This window comes from Brienomyrus brachyistius, unplaced genomic scaffold (assembly GCF_023856365.1).
Source record: "Brienomyrus brachyistius isolate T26 unplaced genomic scaffold, BBRACH_0.4 scaffold48, whole genome shotgun sequence".
Taxonomy (NCBI): Eukaryota; Metazoa; Chordata; class Actinopteri; order Osteoglossiformes; family Mormyridae; genus Brienomyrus; species Brienomyrus brachyistius.
The window spans coordinates 825,982-845,307 of record NW_026042323.1 but is presented as its reverse complement, the minus strand read 5'-3'; the positions used below and the strand labels follow the sequence as shown (position 1 = coordinate 845,307).

At 48.6% G+C, this 19,326-nt stretch overlaps 2 protein-coding genes across 8 annotated transcripts in view; one reads left to right on the top strand and one right to left on the bottom strand.

The window, feature by feature from the left end:
• Positions 1 to 19,326, top strand: part of LOC125723415 (G-protein coupled receptor family C group 5 member B-like) — a 337,495-nt gene that overhangs the window by 111,243 nt on the left and 206,926 nt on the right. The window lies entirely within an intron of this gene.
• LOC125723385 (NACHT, LRR and PYD domains-containing protein 12-like) overlaps positions 1 to 19,326 on the bottom strand; it is a 57,992-nt gene that overhangs the window by 5,799 nt on the left and 32,867 nt on the right. For all 7 annotated transcript variants that reach the window (XM_048999955.1, XM_048999957.1, XM_048999956.1 and 4 more), the window contains one exon: positions 17,346 to 19,056. In XM_048999955.1, coding sequence (XP_048855912.1) covers positions 17,346 to 19,056 — 1,711 coding nt within the window. The remainder of the gene's footprint in view (positions 1 to 17,345; positions 19,057 to 19,326) is intronic.

Sequence of the window (19,326 nt, the reverse complement as noted above, 5' to 3'; positions counted from 1 at the left end):
AGAGGTAAAAACATTAAGTACAAGCTATAGGAATACATAGGAACACATCAATAACAAGATGGACATGAACCCTCCCATAACAGTCAGACCAGTGCTTCCAGTGCAGTACTTAGTCATCTTTCTGCCAGGTGTCCCTACACTCGACACGTATCACTGAAAGGAGGAGATGTGAACATTCCCAGCAGCTAATGCAGCAGCAACTGGCACTTGGATTCCTGATCCCATGAGTAAAATCCTTTTTCTCCCTGTATTGTTATACCTGGGAACATGTCAAATCACCAATTACGTCTGGGCGATATGACGATATTGTCGGTAATGAGCGTAATCAGACAAGTATCCTGGTGTCGATATCTGACAGTGACTAACCGGCGATTATCATCTTTGCTGGGGAAACGCGCTTAGGCTACATACAAAGCAAGATAACAGAAGGATTCATTCATGCTTTCAGTTCAGCTTTCTAGCCTAAGATTCTGTGGCAGTTAAAAAGAAACATTGCACAGAATTTCACAAGCATTGTCCCTTGCAGTAACCATGCGTTCGCCATTCTTGTAAGTTTAGTATTGTCACATCACCAACTTCTATCTCTGAGTCAGCAGCCAGAATGTCAGTCATTCAAGTGCAGCTTTCTGGTGGGAATTTTGAGCTTCCCAACTCTCTCTCTCTCTCTCTCTCTGTCTCTCTCTCATCTATCTATCTGAATCAATCAGTCAATCATTATTGAAATAATACTATCAAAAAATATTATCATAAAGGACTTTAACCACTCATGTTCTCTTTAGGGGCCCCTCCCTCATAGGGGCCTCTAGCCTCAGTGTCTTCTGGGGGGAGAGACCCCCCCCGCCCCACAATTACTGATAATAATAAATGTGTAAAATAATAAAACTGATTATCATAGATTATTATATGCGGTGGTGAAAAGATGCGTTTTCAGCCTAGTTTTGAAAGTACTGAGACATTCAGTAGCTCTCAGGTTTTCTGGGAGAGAGTTCCAGAGTTTGGGCCCATAGTGACTAAAAGCTGCCCCCTCCCTCCCCAGCCGGGATTTAGGAATAATCAGTAAATTACTGCCGGATGATCTGACTGATCTGCCTGGGACATACCTAACAGTCATGTTACTGAGGCAGGACAGAGCTAAACAACGTAAATATTTACAAATTAGCAAATGAACTTTAAAATCAATCCTAGAAGCCAGAGGAAGCCAGTGCAGGGATGTGAGAAAAGGTGTGATGTGATCCCTGTGACTGGTGCGTGTTAACACTCCGCCAGCGGCATTCTGGGCCCGTTGTAGATGTGATCCCTGTGACTGGTGCGTGTTAACACTCCGCCAGCGGCATTCTGGGCCCGTTGTAGATGTGATCCCTGTGACTGGTGCGTGTTAACACTCCGCCGGCGGCATTCTGGGCCCGTTGTAGATGTGATCCCTGTGACTGGTGCGTGTTAACACTCCGCCAGCGGCATTCTGGGCCCGTTGTAGATGTGATCCCTGTGACTGGTGCGTGTTAACACTCCGCCGGCGGCATTCTGGGCCCGTTGTAGATGTGATCCCTGTGACTGGTGCGTGTTAACACTCCGCCGGCGGCATTCTGGGGCCGTTGTAGATGTGATCCCTGTGACTGGTGTGTGTTAACACTCCGCCGGCGGCATTCTGGGCCCGTTGTAGATGTGATCCCTGTGACTGGTGCGTGTTAACACTCCGCCGGCGGCATTCTGGGGCCGTTGTAGATGTGATCCCTGTGACTGGTGTGTGTTAACACTCCGCCGGCGGCATTCTGGGCCCGTTGTAGATGTGATCCCTCTGACTGGTGCGTGTTAACACTCCGCCGGCGGCATTCTGGGCCCGTTGTAGATGTGATCCCTGTGACTGGTGCGTGTTAACACTCCGCCGGCGGCGTTCTGGGCCCGTTGTAGATGTGATCCCTCTGACTGGTGCGTGTTAACACTCCGCCAGCGGCATTCTGGGTCCGTTGTAGATGTGATCCCTGTGACTGGTGCGTGTTAACACTCCGCCAGCGGCATTCTGGGCCCGTTGTAGATGTGATCCCTGTGACTGGTGCGTGTTAACACTCCGCCAGCGGCATTCTGGACCCATTGTAGATATGATCCCTGTGACTGGTGCGTGTTAACACTCCGCCTGCGGCATTCTGGGCCCGTTGTAGATGTGGATCCCTGTGACTGGTGTGTGTTAACACTCCGCCAGCGGCATTCTGTGCCCGTTGTAGATGTGATCCCTGTGACTGGTGCGTGTTAACACTCCGCCATCGGCATTCTGGGCCCGTTGTAGATGTGATCCCTGTGCCTGGTGCGTGTTAACACTCCGCCAGCGGCATTCTGGACCCATTGTAGATATGATCCCTGTGACTGGTGCGTGTTAACACTCCGCCAGCGGCATTCTGGGTCCGTTGTAGATGTGATCCCTGTGACTGGTGCGTGTTAACACTCCACCAGCGACATTCTGGGCCCGTTGTAGATGTGATCCCTCTGACTGGTGCGTGTTAACACTCCGCCAGCGGCGTTCTGGGCCCGTTGTAGATGTGATCCCTCTGACTGGTGCGTGTTAACACTCCGCCAGCGGCATTCTGGGCCCGTTGCAGATGTGATCCCTGTGCCCGGTGCGTGTTAACACTACGCCAGCGGCATTCTGGGCCCGTTGTAGATGTGATCCCTGTGACTGGTGCGTGTTAACACTCCGCCAGCGGCGTTCTGGGCCCGTTGTAGATGTGATCCCTGTGACTGGTGCGTGTTAACACTCCGCCAGCGGCATTCTGGGCCCGTTGTAGATGTGATCCCTGTGACTGGTGCGTGTTAACACTCCGCCAGCGGCATTCTGGGCCCGTTGTAGATGTGATCCCTGTGACTGGTGCGTGTTAACACTCCGCCGGCGGCATTCTGGGCCCGTTGTAGATGTGATCCCTGTGACTGGTGCGTGTTAACACTCCGCCAGCGGCATTCTGGGCCCGTTGTAGATGTGATCCCTCTGACTGGTGCGTGTTAACACTCCGCCGGCGGCATTCTGGGCCCGTTGTAGATGTGATCCCAGTGACTGGTGCGTGTTAACACTCCGCCGGCGGCATTCTGGGCCCGTTGTAGATGTGATCCCTGTGACTGGTGCGTGTTAACACTCCGCCGGCGGCATTCTGGGGCCGTTGTAGATGTGATCCCTGTGACTGGTGTGTGTTAACACTCCGCCGGCGGCATTCTGGGCCCGTTGTAGATGTGATCCCTGTGACTGGTGCGTGTTAACACTCCGCCGGCGGCATTCTGGGGCCGTTGTAGATGTGATCCCTGTGACTGGTGTGTGTTAACACTCCGCCGGCGGCATTCTGGGCCCGTTGTAGATGTGATCCCTCTGACTGGTGCGTGTTAACACTCCGCCGGCGGCATTCTGGGCCCGTTGTAGATGTGATCCCTCTGACTGGTGCGTGTTAACACTCCGCCGGCGGCGTTCTGGGCCCGTTGTAGATGTGATCCCTGTGACTGGTGCGTGTTAACACTCCGCCGGCGGCGTTCTGGGCCCGTTGTAGATGTGATCCCTCTGACTGGTGCGTGTTAACACTCCGCCAGCGGCGTTCTGGGTCCGTTGTAGATGTGATCCCTGTGACTGGTGCGTGTTAACACTCCGCCAGCGGCATTCTGGGCCCGTTGTAGATGTGATCCCTCTGACTGGTGCGTGTTAACACTCCGCCAGCGGCATTCTGGGTCCGTTGTAGATGTGATCCCTGTGACTGGTGCGTGTTAACACTCCGCCAGCGGCATTCTGGGCCCGTTGTAGATGTGATCCCTGTGACTGGTGCGTGTTAACACTCCGCCAGCGGCATTCTGGACCCATTGTAGATATGATCCCTGTGACTGGTGCGTGTTAACACTCCGCCATCGGCATTCTGGGCCCGTTGTAGATGTGATCCCTGTGCCTGGTGCGTGTTAACACTCCGCCAGCGGCATTCTGGACCCATTGTAGATATGATCCCTGTGACTGGTGCGTGTTAACACTCCGCCAGCGGCATTCTGGGTCCGTTGTAGATGTGATCCCTGTGACTGGTGCGTGTTAACACTCCACCAGCGACATTCTGGGCCCGTTGTAGATGTGATCCCTGTGACTGGTGCGTGTTAACACTCCGCCAGCGGCGTTCTGGGCCCGTTGTAGATGTGATCCCTCTGACTGGTGCGTGTTAACACTCCGCCAGCGGCATTCTGGGCCCGTTGCAGATGTGATCCCTGTGCCCGGTGCGTGTTAACACTACGCCAGCGGCATTCTGGGCCCGTTGTAGATGTGATCCCTGTGACTGGTGCGTGTTAACACTCCGCCAGCGGCGTTCTGGGCCCGTTGTAGATGTGATCCCTGTGACTGGTGCGTGTTAACACTCCGCCAGCGGCGTTCTGGGCCCGTTGTAGATGTGATCCCTGTGACTGGTGCGTGTTAACACTCCGCCAGCGGCATTCTGGGCCCGTTGTAGATGTGATCCCTGTGACTGGTGCGTGTTAACACTCCGCCGGCGGCATTCTGGGCCCGTTGTAGATGTGATCCCTCTGACTGGTGCGTGTTAACACTCCGCCGGCGGCATTCTGGGCCCGTTGTAGATGTGATCCCAGTGACTGGTGCGTGTTAACACTCCGCCGGCGGCATTCTGGGCCCGTTGTAGATGTGATCCCTGTGACTGGTGCGTGTTAACACTCCGCCGGCGGCATTCTGGGGCCGTTGTAGATGTGATCCCTGTGACTGGTGTGTGTTAACACTCCGCCGGCGGCATTCTGGGCCCGTTGTAGATGTGATCCCTGTGACTGGTGCGTGTTAACACTCCGCCGGCGGCATTCTGGGGCCGTTGTAGATGTGATCCCTGTGACTGGTGTGTGTTAACACTCCGCCGGCGGCATTCTGGGCCCGTTGTAGATGTGATCCCTCTGACTGGTGCGTGTTAACACTCCGCCGGCGGCATTCTGGGCCCGTTGTAGATGTGATCCCTCTGACTGGTGCGTGTTAACACTCCGCCGGCGGCGTTCTGGGCCCGTTGTAGATGTGATCCCTGTGACTGGTGCGTGTTAACACTCCGCCGGCGGCGTTCTGGGCCCGTTGTAGATGTGATCCCTCTGACTGGTGCGTGTTAACACTCCGCCAGCGGCGTTCTGGGTCCGTTGTAGATGTGATCCCTGTGACTGGTGCGTGTTAACACTCCGCCAGCGGCGTTCTGGGCCCGTTGTAGATGTGATCCCTGTGACTGGTGCGTGTTAACACTCCGCCAGCGGCATTCTGGGCCCGTTGTAGATGTGATCCCTGTGACTGGTGCGTGTTAACACTCCGCCGGCGGCATTCTGGGCCCGTTGTAAATGTGATCCCTGTGACTGGTGCGTGTTAACACTCCGCCGGCGGCATTCTGGGCCCGTTGTAGATGTGATCCCTGTGACTGGTGCGTGTTAACACTCCGCCAGCGGCATTCTGGGCCCGTTGTAGATGTGATCCCTCTGACTGGTGCGTGTTAACACTCCGCCAGCGGCATTCTGGGCCCGTTGTAGATGTGATCCCTGTGACTGGTGCGTGTTAACACTCCGCCGGCGGCATTCTGGGCCCGTTGTAGATGTGATCCCTGTGACTGGTGCGTGTTAACACTCCGCCGGCGGCATTCTGGGCCCGTTGTAGATGTGATCCCTGTGACTGGTGCGTGTTAACACTCCGCCGGCGGCATTCTGGGGCCGTTGTAGATGTGATCCCTGTGACTGGTGTGTGTTAACACTCCGCCGGCGGCATTCTGGGCCCGTTGTAGATGTGATCCCTCTGACTGGTGCGTGTTAACACTCCGCCGGCGGCATTCTGGGCCCGTTGTAGATGTGATCCCTGTGACTGGTGCGTGTTAACACTCCGCCGGCGGCGTTCTGGGCCCGTTGTAGATGTGATCCCTCTGACTGGTGCGTGTTAACACTCCGCCAGCGGCATTCTGGGTCCGTTGTAGATGTGATCCCTGTGACTGGTGCGTGTTAACACTCCGCCAGCGGCATTCTGGGCCCGTTGTAGATGTGATCCCTGTGACTGGTGCGTGTTAACACTCCGCCAGCGGCATTCTGGACCCATTGTAGATATGATCCCTGTGACTGGTGCGTGTTAACACTCCGCCATCGGCATTCTGGGCCCGTTGTAGATGTGATCCCTGTGCCTGGTGCGTGTTAACACTCCGCCAGCGGCATTCTGGACCCATTGTAGATATGATCCCTGTGACTGGTGCGTGTTAACACTCCGCCAGCGGCATTCTGGGTCCGTTGTAGATGTGATCCCTGTGACTGGTGCGTGTTAACACTCCGCCAGCGGCGTTCTGGGCCCGTTGTAGATGTGATCCCTCTGACTGGTGCGTGTTAACACTCCGCCAGCGGCATTCTGGGCCCGTTGCAGATGTGATCCCTGTGCCCGGTGCGTGTTAACACTCCACCAGCGGCATTCTGGGCCCGTTGTAGATGTGATCCCTGTGACCGGTGCGTGTTAACACTCCGCCAGCGGCATTCTGGGCCCGTTGTAGATGTGATCCCTGTGACTGGTGCGTGTTAACACTCCGCCAGCGGCATTCTGGGCCCGTTGTAGATGTGATCCCTGTGACTGGTGCGTGTTAACACTCCGCCAGCGGCATTCTGGGCCCGTTGTAGATGTGATCCCTGTGACTGGTGCGTGTTAACACTCCGCCAGCGGCATTCTGGGCCCGTTGTAGATGTGATCCCTGTGACTGGTGCGTGTTAACACTCCGCCGGCGGCATTCTGGGCCCGTTGTAGATGTGATCCCTGTGACTGGTGCGTGTTAACACTCCGCCAGCGGCATTCTGGGCCCGTTGTAGATGTGATCCCTCTGACTGGTGCGTGTTAACACTCCGCCAGCGGCATTCTGGGCCCGTTGTAGATGTGATCCCAGTGACTGGTGCGTGTTAACACTCCGCCGGCGGCATTCTGGGCCCGTTGTAGATGTGATCCCTGTGACTGGTGCGTGTTAACACTCCGCCGGCGGCATTCTGGGGCCGTTGTAGATGTGATCCCTGTGACTGGTGTGTGTTAACACTCCGCCGGCGGCATTCTGGGCCCGTTGTAGATGTGATCCCTGTGACTGGTGCGTGTTAACACTCCGCCGGCGGCATTCTGGGGCCGTTGTAGATGTGATCCCTGTGACTGGTGTGTGTTAACACTCCGCCGGCGGCATTCTGGGCCCGTTGTAGATGTGATCCCTCTGACTGGTGCGTGTTAACACTCCGCCGGCGGCATTCTGGGCCCGTTGTAGATGTGATCCCTCTGACTGGTGCGTGTTAACACTCCGCCGGCGGCATTCTGGGCCCGTTGTAGATGTGATCCCTGTGACTGGTGCGTGTTAACACTCCGCCGGCGGCGTTCTGGGCCCGTTGTAGATGTGATCCCTCTGACTGGTGCGTGTTAACACTCCGCCAGCGGCATTCTGGGTCCGTTGTAGATGTGATCCCTGTGACTGGTGCGTGTTAACACTCCGCCAGCGGCGTTCTGGGCCCGTTGTAGATGTGATCCCTGTGACTGGTGCGTGTCAACACTCCGCCATCGGCATTCTGGGCCCGTTGTAGATGTGATCCCTGTGCCTGGTGCGTGTTAACACTCCGCCAGCGGCATTCTGGACCCATTGTAGATATGATCCCTGTGACTGGTGCGTGTCAACACTCCGCCATCGGCATTCTGGGCCCGTTGTAGATGTGATCCCTGTGCCTGGTGCGTGTTAACACTCCGCCAGCGGCATTCTGGACCCATTGTAGATATGATCCCTGTGACTGGTGCGTGTTAACACTCCGCCAGCGGCATTCTGGGTCCGTTGTAGATGTGATCCCTGTGACTGGTGCGTGTTAACACTCCGCCAGCGGCGTTCTGGGCCCGTTGTAGATGTGATCCCTCTGACTGGTGCGTGTTAACACTCCGCCAGCGGCATTCTGGGCCCGTTGCAGATGTGATCCCTGTGCCTGGTGCGTGTTAACACTCCGCCAGCGGCGTTCTGGGCCCGTTGTAGATGTGATCCCTCTGACTGGTGCGTGTTAACACTCCGCCAGCGGCATTCTGGGCCCGTTGTAGATGTGATCCCTGTGACTGGTGCGTGTTAACACTCCGCCAGCGGCATTCTGGGCCCGTTGTAGATGTGATCCCTGTGACTGGTGCATGTTAACACTCCGCCAGCGGCATCCTGGGCCCGTTGTAGATGTGATCCCTCTGACTGGTGCGTGTTAACACTCCGCCAGCGGCATTCTGGGTCCGTTGTAGATGTGATCCCTCTGACTGGTGCGTGTTAACACTCCGCCAGCGGCATTCTGGGCCCATTGTAGATGTGAAATAGACAAGAGGGCATTACAGTAATCTATTCTACTAGAAACAAAAGCAGGTATTATTTTTCCCCAGGCAGCATATGACCCCATAACTTATGTGGAGGGACGAACGAGACAAGCACTTATGAATGTTAATTTCTGTACGAAGTAAGAAAATTGCAGACAGTCACAGCTATTAACCCCAGCCTGAGTTCTTAAAATATAAAGAAGAATTAATAGTTTTTAAAGGAACTCGGCATGACTATTAATTAGTTTTAAAAGCTTGTGCATTGTCCATTCCTACCCCTGAGCTCGGCAAAATATATTATAGGTCACCCCCCCCCCCCCTTTCAAGTTTCATAGTCAGGGAACCATTAACACCATTGTTATTGTGTATAGACTGCCTGGTCCCTCAACATGGCTGCGCATTCTGTTCACATCTTAAAAAAAAAAAAGAACGATAAAATTAATGTAGAGCTATAACTATTGTCTGTGCATGATTCTGCAATTCATAGTCAATAGTTACACAGACAAATTTCATAGAGGTGTGCAGCCTTGCGAAGATGTGTGTGTCAGTAACGCGCTCTGGCCCCATCCCTGCTAGACGTGGTGATGAAATATACAGCAGATTATCGTCGCTGCATCGCTGGCTGTCGGAATGGTGCCAGAAAAATGCCTTAGGGTTATACAGACATTTGGCAAATGTTTGGGGGTAGGCCTGGGCTTTTGAAGAGGGACGGTATTCACCCCTCGTGGGCTGGTGCTGATCTCCTGTCCAAAAGCATAGCTCATAGTCTCCAGGCAAATCGCTGACTAGCCAGAGCCAAGTCCAGGCGGCAGGCAAACCGGCATAACCGACTACCTGCTAGGTGCTTAGAGTCGTCACCTAGGGTTCATGCTACTGGGACTGTGTCTGTTCCCTGCGCTTTTAATCATGGAGGTCTATTCCACCATAGTGAATGTCATAATAACTTAATAATAATTAAACCAAATGCATTATTAGATAATAGGTGTAATGCAAGGCTAAAACTTGGACTTTTGAATGGAAGATCACTGGCTCCTAAGACACTACTAATAAATGAAATGATTACTGATTTTAGTCTTGGTCCTTATGCCTTACAGAGACCTGACTTAAACCGAATGAATTCATGGCACTAAATGAATCTACTCCAGCTGATTACAGCATAACCCTCGAGCAGATGGCAAAGGTGCTGGTGCTGCTGCAATATTTCAGTCTGACCTAGGAGTGTCTGAGCAAAGTGCTTATAGCTTTAGCACATTTGAAATTCTTCTTCTTAGTCTTGCGGGATCATCTCTTTGTAGTTCTTCACCTCCAATCACCATTGTTATTGTTTATAGACCACCTGGTCCCTAACCTCCAATCACCATTGTTATTGTGTATAGACTGCCTGGTCCCTAACCTCCAATCACCATTGTTATTGTGTATAGACCACCTGGTCCCTAACCTCCAATCACCATTGTTATTGTGTATAGACCACCTGGTCCCTAACTTCCAGTCACCATTGTTATTGTGTATAGACCGCCTGGTCCCTAACCTCCAGTCACCATTGTTATTGTATATAGACGGCCTGGTCCCTAACCTCCAATCACCATTGTTATTGTGTATAGACCACCTGGTCTCTAACCTCCAATCACCATTGTTATTGTGTATAGACCACTTGGTCCTTAACCTCTAATCACCATTGTTATTGTGTATAGACTGCAAGGTCCCTAACCTCCAATCACCATTGTTATTGTGTATAGACCACCTGGTTGCTAACCTCCAATCACCATTGTTATTGTGTATAGACCACTTGGTCCTTAACCTCTAATCACCATTGTTATTGTGTATAGACTGCAAGGTCCCTAAACTCCAATCACCATTGTTATTTTGTATAGACCACATGGTCCCTAACCTCTAATCATCATTGTTATTTTGTATAGACTGCCTGGTCCCTAACCTCCAATCACCATTGTTATTGTGTATAGACCAGCTGGTCCCAAACCTCCAATCACTACTGTTATTGTGTATAGACCGCCTGGTCCCTGGAGTTTGCAAATTTCTCAACAATTCTGGTGGTCACTACTGACAAAGCCGTGAAATTAATATTCACATGGAGAATGACAGTGATCCTTTAACAACAACATTTTCTGCTATCCTAGCCTCTGTAGATATTTGTCAGAATGTAGTCGGGCTACTCATGCCTGTAACCACACCCTGGATTTGATTCTTAGCCATGGTGTCCTGGTTGAACACATATCTATTATACCTCAGAATCCTCGGCTTTCAGATCATTACTTGTTAACGTTTGATATACAGTATAGCCTCCCTTCGGCTCCAGGTCCAAAGTATAGTATCAGATGTTCCATTGGCTCATTAACTATAACAGCGTTTCTCAACCAACTTCCACAGTCCTTCAGCCTTACATCTGAAGCCCCGTGTGAAAATGAACCTGAACGGGTAACTGTGCACATGGAGAAATCGCTTCGCAGCACCTAGATCTTGTAGCTCCACTTAAGAAGATAAAGCATAGAGATAAGAAACCTGCCCCCTGGTGCTTTGATCATACGCGTAACTTAAACAGGCTTCACGCAAGCTAGAGCGCAAATGGGGCTCAACTAAACTAGAAGTTTTCAGATCTACCTGGAAAGAGCCTCTCTAAGTACAGACTGCGAGGTCTGTGTACCTCTCCAGACTCATGGAAGAGAACAAAAATAATCCTAAATTCCTATTTGAATCTCTGTCTAGGTTAACATTAGGTTAAACATTAAACTCACAAGTCTCACAAGCTTTTATGAGTAATGACTTTATTACATTTGTAATGGTAAAATAAAGATTATACAGACCATCCAGTGCACGTCTGTAGCTACATACAGCTGCCAGCCTCCTGCTAGTCCTATGCGTACTGATAATGACACCTTTGAATCTTTCCTTCTTATAAAACAATCAGAACTTTTGAGCTTAGTTTCCTCCTGCAAATCCTCTACTAGCCTCTTAGACCCAATTCCTACAAAATTCTTGAAGGAGATTCGACCACTGATTAGCACCACCCTGTTAAATGTGTTAGACTCGTCTCTTAGGCTTGGATATGATCCAAAACCTTTTAAAATAGCTGTTATTAGACCTATTCTAAAGAAAGTAAATCTTGAACCTAGTGATTTAGGAAATTATAGGCCAATCTCCATTCATTTCAAAGATCCTGGAAAAGCTGTTGCTTGCCAGTTGTCTTCTTTCCTACAGAAAAATAATGCTAATGAATTATATCAGTCTGGCTTTAGACCAAACCACAGCACAGAAACAGCTTCAGTCAAAGTAGTGAATGATTTGCTTATGGCTTCTGACAGTGGCTGTATATCTGTGTTGGTATTACTAGACTTAACTGCAGCATTCGATACTGTGAACCATAATATCCTCTTGGAGCGGCTAGAATCTGTGGTTGGCATTAAGGAGACAGCCCTCTCTTGGTTTGGCTCCTGTTTAACTGATCATTATCAGCTTGTCAACATGAACAATGAATCTTCCAAGATCACTAAAGTTAAATATGGTGTAGTATCACACACACACATACGACAGGGCTGAGATTCCAGGCTGCCTGAGACAAGACCTAGTCTGGTATGAGAGGTACTCGCTGGCCTGGGCACGAAAGGGGGGGTCAGTGACCCCACAAACACACAAACACAGATGCACACACACGGCTCATACACACACACACACACACACACACACACACACACACACCACACACACTCATACAGATAATAAGGGAGGAATTCCATCTTTTATGGCACAAAGATTTAGGGACCTACAGACAGCAGAGTGGACCTCAAGGATAGGGGCCCCTCAACTTGGCACGTAACCCCCTCCCCATACATCCTGCCTTACATACCACAGATTCACCCAACACCCTAAAGAAAGTTTTTTTTTTTAAGTTCGGCCTTTGTATTCCCTATATATTGATTTACTCATGGCTACTAGTCTTGATATCCAGATAGGTTTTGTTTGTGTGAGTCCTCAGACAATCTTAGTGTTTAGCTACCCCTGCATACATGCTCTCATGATTATCCCAGAGGAATCTTGAAAATTAAATAATGTAACCAGGTATCTTAGTGTGGCTCCTAACTATCAGAGGTTCTTTCTTTCTTTCTTTAACAACCCCCCCTTTTCCACATTCCTCTGTGGCCCTTATCTGATCTTTGTGGTCCGTTAGCACTTCTTTGTCCTCTACTGTTCTGCAGTAAAAGACTGAATTAATGTGTATATTATCGATTCTGGAGAGCAGATAATTGGGATAAGCCACACCGACCAAAATATGTTGTTCCCACATGTGCAATTTAAATTGGTATTACCACAAACTAATGGCCATGTCTATCTAAGGGTAAGATGTACTGTTTAAATGTGAATATGTAATGTAATGTCTGTACAAATGATCCAAAGTAGCAACCTCTGTTGATGTATTTGGATGCGATTTATTAACATGCATAATATCAGAAATAGTTAATCAATTAATACAGATGGTATGAGGTGTGACCCGCCAGGCTGTTATGGCATGTTTGGTGTTAATCTGATGGAAAATCACTCCTGATTCCAAATACGCTCAGTGGTTACTATGAAACTGTATGTATCAAAAGTTACAGCAGTTTAATGAAAATCATCGGTAAAGTGATACCAGTCTAGTCATAAATACCAAAAGGACTGAAAACCTGTCAACTAGATGATCAGCCATTGCTTCAGGTGTCGAATTCCTGGTCATCCCTATTCATGAACATTAGACCATAAAACATGGCACCTCAGAACAAAGCAGGGGGAAGAAGAGAGAGGAGCAGAGGAGAACATCAGCCCCGCAGAGGGAGGAGAAGAGAAGCCCCGGGAGAAGAGCAGCCCATGAGAAGCCCTCCTGAAGCCTGCTGGTGAAGGCCTGCTACCCAACAGAGAACTGCAACCAAGACAGAGCCTTTCACCTTAAAGCTTCACAAGGAGAGAGAATCCAAGGGGCTCCACTCCAACAACCGCTCCAGACGCCGCACCTTCTTGGGTGCTACCATTCCCTCAGCTCATCACCTCTGCGACCTACTGCCAAGACCCCCTCCACTCTGCCAACAAGTAAACCAGCTTCCTTTCATTCTAACAACCTAAGCTGTTCTGTTAGCCTGCTTTATGACTTTAGGGTCGTGTTTCCCCAAACTGTGCTTGCTTTGCAGAACAGTATTTCCCTTTTAAGGTTATCCATTTTAAATCTGGTGTAGGATCACACATGCACATATCACAGAGCTTAAATTCCAGGTGGCCTGAGACAAGGCCTACCCTGGTACGAGAGGCACACATTGGCCTAGGCCTCAAAGCGGGGTCGTGACCCCACACACACAGACACACTTAAACACACACAGACAACAAGGGGGGCCAGCACTCCAACTTTAATTGCTCAAAGTTTTAACGACCTATAGACAGCAGAGTGGACCTCAAGGACAGGGGTCCCTCGACTTGGCACACAACCCCCTCCCCAGACATCCTGCCTTACATACCACTCACCCAACACCCCACAGAAAGTTTCTTTTAAGTTTGGCTGTTGTATATCTGTATATTTATTTACCCATGACTACTAGTCTCAATATACAGACAGGTTATGTTTGTAATGTGTAACTTTCAAAGATTCTTTTTCTTTGACTGACTAACCTTCCCCCCTTTTATTTTCCACATTCCTCAGCAGCCCTTATCTGATCTTTGTATTCTACCAGGCCTATCTAAGGGTAAGATGTACTGTAGGAATGAGAATATGTCATATAATGTCCGTATAAAGGGTAACCTCTGATTGAGGTGCAACCTAGACCACTTAGACCAGGGACTGGTGTGAGTAATATAACATAATGACATAATATAAGTAATCATTAATTAATCATTACAGATGGTATTCGGTGTGAACCGCTAGGCTGGTACGGCATGTTTGGTATCAAACCGATGGAAAATCACTCCAGTTTTACACCACTTCAGCCTCTGTTCATTGAGTGCTCACAATAGTCCCTGCCTCTGTGCGATTTGGCTACTGAGCTCTAAAACCTCAAACTCAACTGAAATATCGTGAGGCTCCCTCTCATTGGACGTGAGGGGAGCTTCGCTACCGATCGTTTACATTACCTGGTGATGCAGCTCGCTGGACGAGCCTTCTAACCCAGGTTACTAAGCGATACTGGTAACTAGTGAATCCCATGTAAGTCTCACATTAACAGACTCACGGGGATTAATTCAAATGTAATTAATTTCAAAACATATTGGTGGAGATATTAAAATTTACCTGAGCTAAATATTCCTACAATGGTGTCCCACAGGGATCAGTGCTGGCCCGCTACTGTACACTGTATATATTGGTCACATTATCAGAAATCATGGTGTTGGGTTTCATTGTTTTGCTGATGATACACAGTTATATATATCTGTTAAGCCGGATGATGCATCACAGCTCTTGGTTAGTAGACTGTCGACTAGATATCCGGTGCTGGATGGTAAATAATTTCTTTATGTTAAAGACAGAAAAACAGAAGTACTGTAAACTGGTCCGAAGGCGGCTCGAAATAAGTTTAACAACCTCAACCTTGGTGGTCTTCCTACCCAACCTGACACAGTGGTCAGAGATCTTGGTCTTCTGGTTGATTCACATTTATGTTTCGATGCTCACATAAAAGGCATCACTAAAGCTGTGTTCTATCATGTACGGAACCTCGCCAAGCTTCGGAAGATGCTCTCCTTTCATGAAGCGGAAACACTAACACCTTTATAACTTCCAGGCTGGATACTGTAATGCCTTCCTTTCTGGGTGCCCATCTGGATCCTCACATAAACTTCAGCTGGTACAAAATGCAGCAGCCAGAGTTCTTACAAACACTAAAAAATGTGATTATATTAGCCCTGTTCTATGCTCCCTTCATTGGCTTCTAGTTAAGTCTCTGATTAACTACAAAATACTGCTATTGATTTATAAAACACTGAATGGCCTTGCACCAGAATACCTTAGTAACCTGGTGGCCTTATACAACCCTCCTCGCTTTCTTACATTATAAAGAGCAGGATATCTGTTAGTACCCAGGGCAGAAATAGCTACGGCAGGCTGCAGAGCTTTCTCTTATAGAGCTCTTCAGCTGTGGAATAGTCTTCCAGTGGATGTGCGGGATTCAGGCTGACTTTCAATATTCAAGTCTAGACTAAAAACACGCCTGTTTAGTTTAGCTTGTAGGGACTCTAGTTCTAGCTCTAGCTAACTGCTCACTCCCAGTCAGACCTATAGTGTGAGGTGTAGAGCTGGGTGGGGATCGGTGCCATTGGCTTTGGATAAACTGAACTGTCAGTCTGTCACATTAGCTTCACACCCCCTTGCGGAATTGGAGTGCTGACATTCAGGGACTCCCCATGCCTGCGTTCCCACCTGCCTCTCCCTCCTACTTATGCTGCCATAGCCATATCTGCCGGAGCTTACATACTGCACTCACCTAACTGTTAGCACTGCCTCTAGTCTCCCCTACTGCACATTTTATTTCCCCTACTCCCCCTGGGCTGTGCTGCCTGGAGACACCACATATTCAAGACATCCTGCCTACCCTGCTGCCTCCACTCCACGACGTCTCCACTACCTGTGACGTAGATTTACTTTCTGGCCTGCTGCTGCCCCCTGGAGGATGGGCTCCCCCTTTGAGTCTGGTTAGGGTTAGGGCTTCCTCTGCTGCCCCCTGGAGGATGGGCTCCCCCTTTCAGTCTGGTTCCTCCCAAGCTTTCGTCTTTCTAGGGAGTTTTTCCTTGCCACTGTCATCTCTGACTTGCTCACTGGGGGCTTTGGGCAGGGATGCTGTAAAGTGCTTTGAGATGATGTAATGTTGTGAAAAAACACTATATAAATAAAACTGAACTGAACTGAAATTGCACTCAATGTTTAGGGGGAGGACTCAAAATGATTGTTTATTGTGATATTTTTATACTAAATGACATACACATTTTTTAACTTATCACCTAGCCCTAATCAACAATACACTAATCGGAGAGCTATCAGTCCTGTGAAATAGGCTTTTAGAAAAAATGTTTGTTTGAATGATTTATGAATAATGATACTTCATTCACCCCCATGGGGAAATTGTCTTTTCGCCCCTCCCATCTTGCTCTCCAAGAGACACACAGACACATATACAGGTGAGAGGAAGTTTGGGGGTCGCAGCACAGGATCGGCCAGCATCCACACCCCAGCAGCTTAAGGGCTCAGCGATGACATCACTCTGCCGGCCAAGAGATCTGAACCAGCGACCTTCCGCTCATGGACAGAGTCCAAACCCAATGAGTCACGCACCACACCCAGTATTTACAGAAATGCTTCCTACAGCATTCAGAACTGAAACGAATATGAGTGGTTTTCCCACTATTAATGAAAACTGGACAATTCTGTATGATGCTGTATTTTTGGTTATTTGTTACACAAAGGATGGTCGTGGAAATCTTGTCTTTTTTGTTTTTACTACATCACTACCTTCAGTTAATATAAACTAGATTAAAAAGGAACCTTGATGATAAAAGAGGGGAAATAAATTATATGTATACATATTCATTTTATATTTTAGACAATGTTTATCTATGTCTGCCAGACTAGATGTGTCGTCACATCCTCAGCCAGGTGCAGCTGAGGCCAGCAGAGGGCGCCAGTGAGCAGCCAGCGACAGCAGTCATACGGAAGCTCCCAGCTCTGGGCTCCATCACATGAACACGCCTGCTGACAATAACACTCACATACCACTGATACACCCTGTGGATAAAGAGCCCTCACTGTTTCTATAGCAGGTTAGGATGCTGTGCTGTGATCAGAAGGCAAACTGGATGGGAATGGAAACATAGTAACAAACAAAAAGTGACATCACTACCTTCAGTCATTATAAAGTCTGTGGTCAGGATTAGCTACTGCTATACAAACAGCTATAGCTGTGATTATCAAAATAAAACCCAGTTAATCCATGAGGAGAAATATATTATATATATTACACATTTCAAACAATATTCATGCATTACTGCCAGACCAGACATGATTTCCCATCCCCACGTCACTTACAGAGCCGTCCTGGAGTTCTTGACCACAGGCAGCAGCCTGCAGTGCTCTTTATCTGATATGATGTATTTCTTCAGATCAAACACATCCAGCTCCTCATCTGACATCAGCATCACAAAGGCCAGAGCTGAGTACTGTGCAGGTGAGAGGTCATCTGCTGAAATGTTTCCTGAATTCAGGTATCTTTGTACTTCCTCTACTAGAGAATTGTCACCCAATTCAGTCAGACAGTGGAACAGATTGATGGTCCTTTCTGGAGATAAATTCTCCTTTATTTTACCCTTGATGTACTGGGCTGTATCCTTAATGATATGTGAGGTGATTCTTGTCGGCCCCAGTAGCCTTTGTAACAGAGTCTTACTGGAGTCTGTTGAGAGGCCCAGGAGGAAGCGGAGGTAGAGGTCCAAGTGTCCATTCTTGCTCTCTAATGCCTGATCCACTGCAGTCTTCAGCAGGTCAGCTGATGAGTTTGACAGAAACACATATAAAGCAGCGAGATACTCCTGGATGCTCAGATGCACAAAGCAGTACATCTTCTCCTGGTACAACCCATACTCCTCTTTAAAGACTTCTGTGCACACTCCAGAGTAAACTGAAGCTTCACTGACATCAATGCCATTCTCTGTCAGATCTTGCTCATAAAATATGAGATTGCCTTTCTCAAGGTTGTCAAAAGCAAGTTCACCAAGTGTCAAAAGGAATTCCTTGCTGTATTCTTTAAGCTTAGTTTCATGGTTTTTCATATACTTGTCATTTTTTACACTTGTCTGAAAGATCAGGAAGTGTGTGTACATTTCAGTCAGAGTCCTTGGAATTTCTCCCCTGTCAATCTCACTAAAAAGCCTCTTAAGCACAGTGGCTGAAATCCAGCAGAACACAGGTATGTGGCACATGATGAAGAGGCTCCTTGATGATTTCACATGTGTGATAATCCTGCTGGCCAGGCTCTCATCATTAAATCTCCTCCTGAAATACTCATCCTTCTGGGCATCACTGAACCCTCGTATCTCTGTCACCTGGTGGACACACTTAGCAGGTATCTGATTGGCTGCTGCTGGCCGGGAGGTTATCCAGAGGAGAGCGGATGGGAGCAGATTCCCCTTAATGAGGTTAGTCAACAGCACATCCAGTGACATTTTCTTTGTTACATCAAACCAGCTCTCATTGTTCTGAAAATCCAGAGGAAGGCGACACTCATCCAGACCATCAAAGATGAACAAGACTTTGGAGCTAAACAGGTCAGTGGATTGAAATGATTTCAGTTCTGGGACAAAGTGGTGAAGCAGTTCAATCAGACTGTATTCACTCTTAATCAAATTCAGGTCCCGGAAAGGAAGAGCAAATATGAAGTGAACATCCTGGTTTGCTTTTCCTTCTGCCCAGTCGAGAATAAATTTCTGCACAGAGACTGTTTTCCCGATACCTGCCACCCCTTTAGTGAGTACAGTTCTGATAGGTGTCTCACGCCCACATAAGGGTTTAAATATATCATTGCACTTGACTGTAGTATCTTCTGTTCGCCTTTTCTTGGATGCTGTTTCAATCTGTCTCACTTCATGTTCATCATTGACTGCTCCAGTTCCGCCTTCAGTTATGTAGAGTTCTGTGTAAATCTCACTGAGAAGTGTTGGCTGTCCTTCCTTAGCTTTCCCTTCAAATACACACTCAAATTGCTTCTTAAGTTTAGCTTTGATTTCCTGTAGCATGAGCTTTCCTGAAAAGAAATGAGAGGAAAATGCACTAATTCTCACCATGATCCTGACCAGTATGAGGAAGAATATTTTCCAAAAACACACTTCTTCAAACATACATATCCAGATATTTCCCTGTGACTGTGAATGTGAAACTGAAAGTTTTATCATGCGTATTTTACTGGAACACCGCATACAGGACCGTGAATAAGCCTTAGGCAGCCAAAGGAAATGTTTAAAGCCATTTATCTGGGTAGTAAGTGTATATCTGCTCAGAACCAAAAAAAAACACA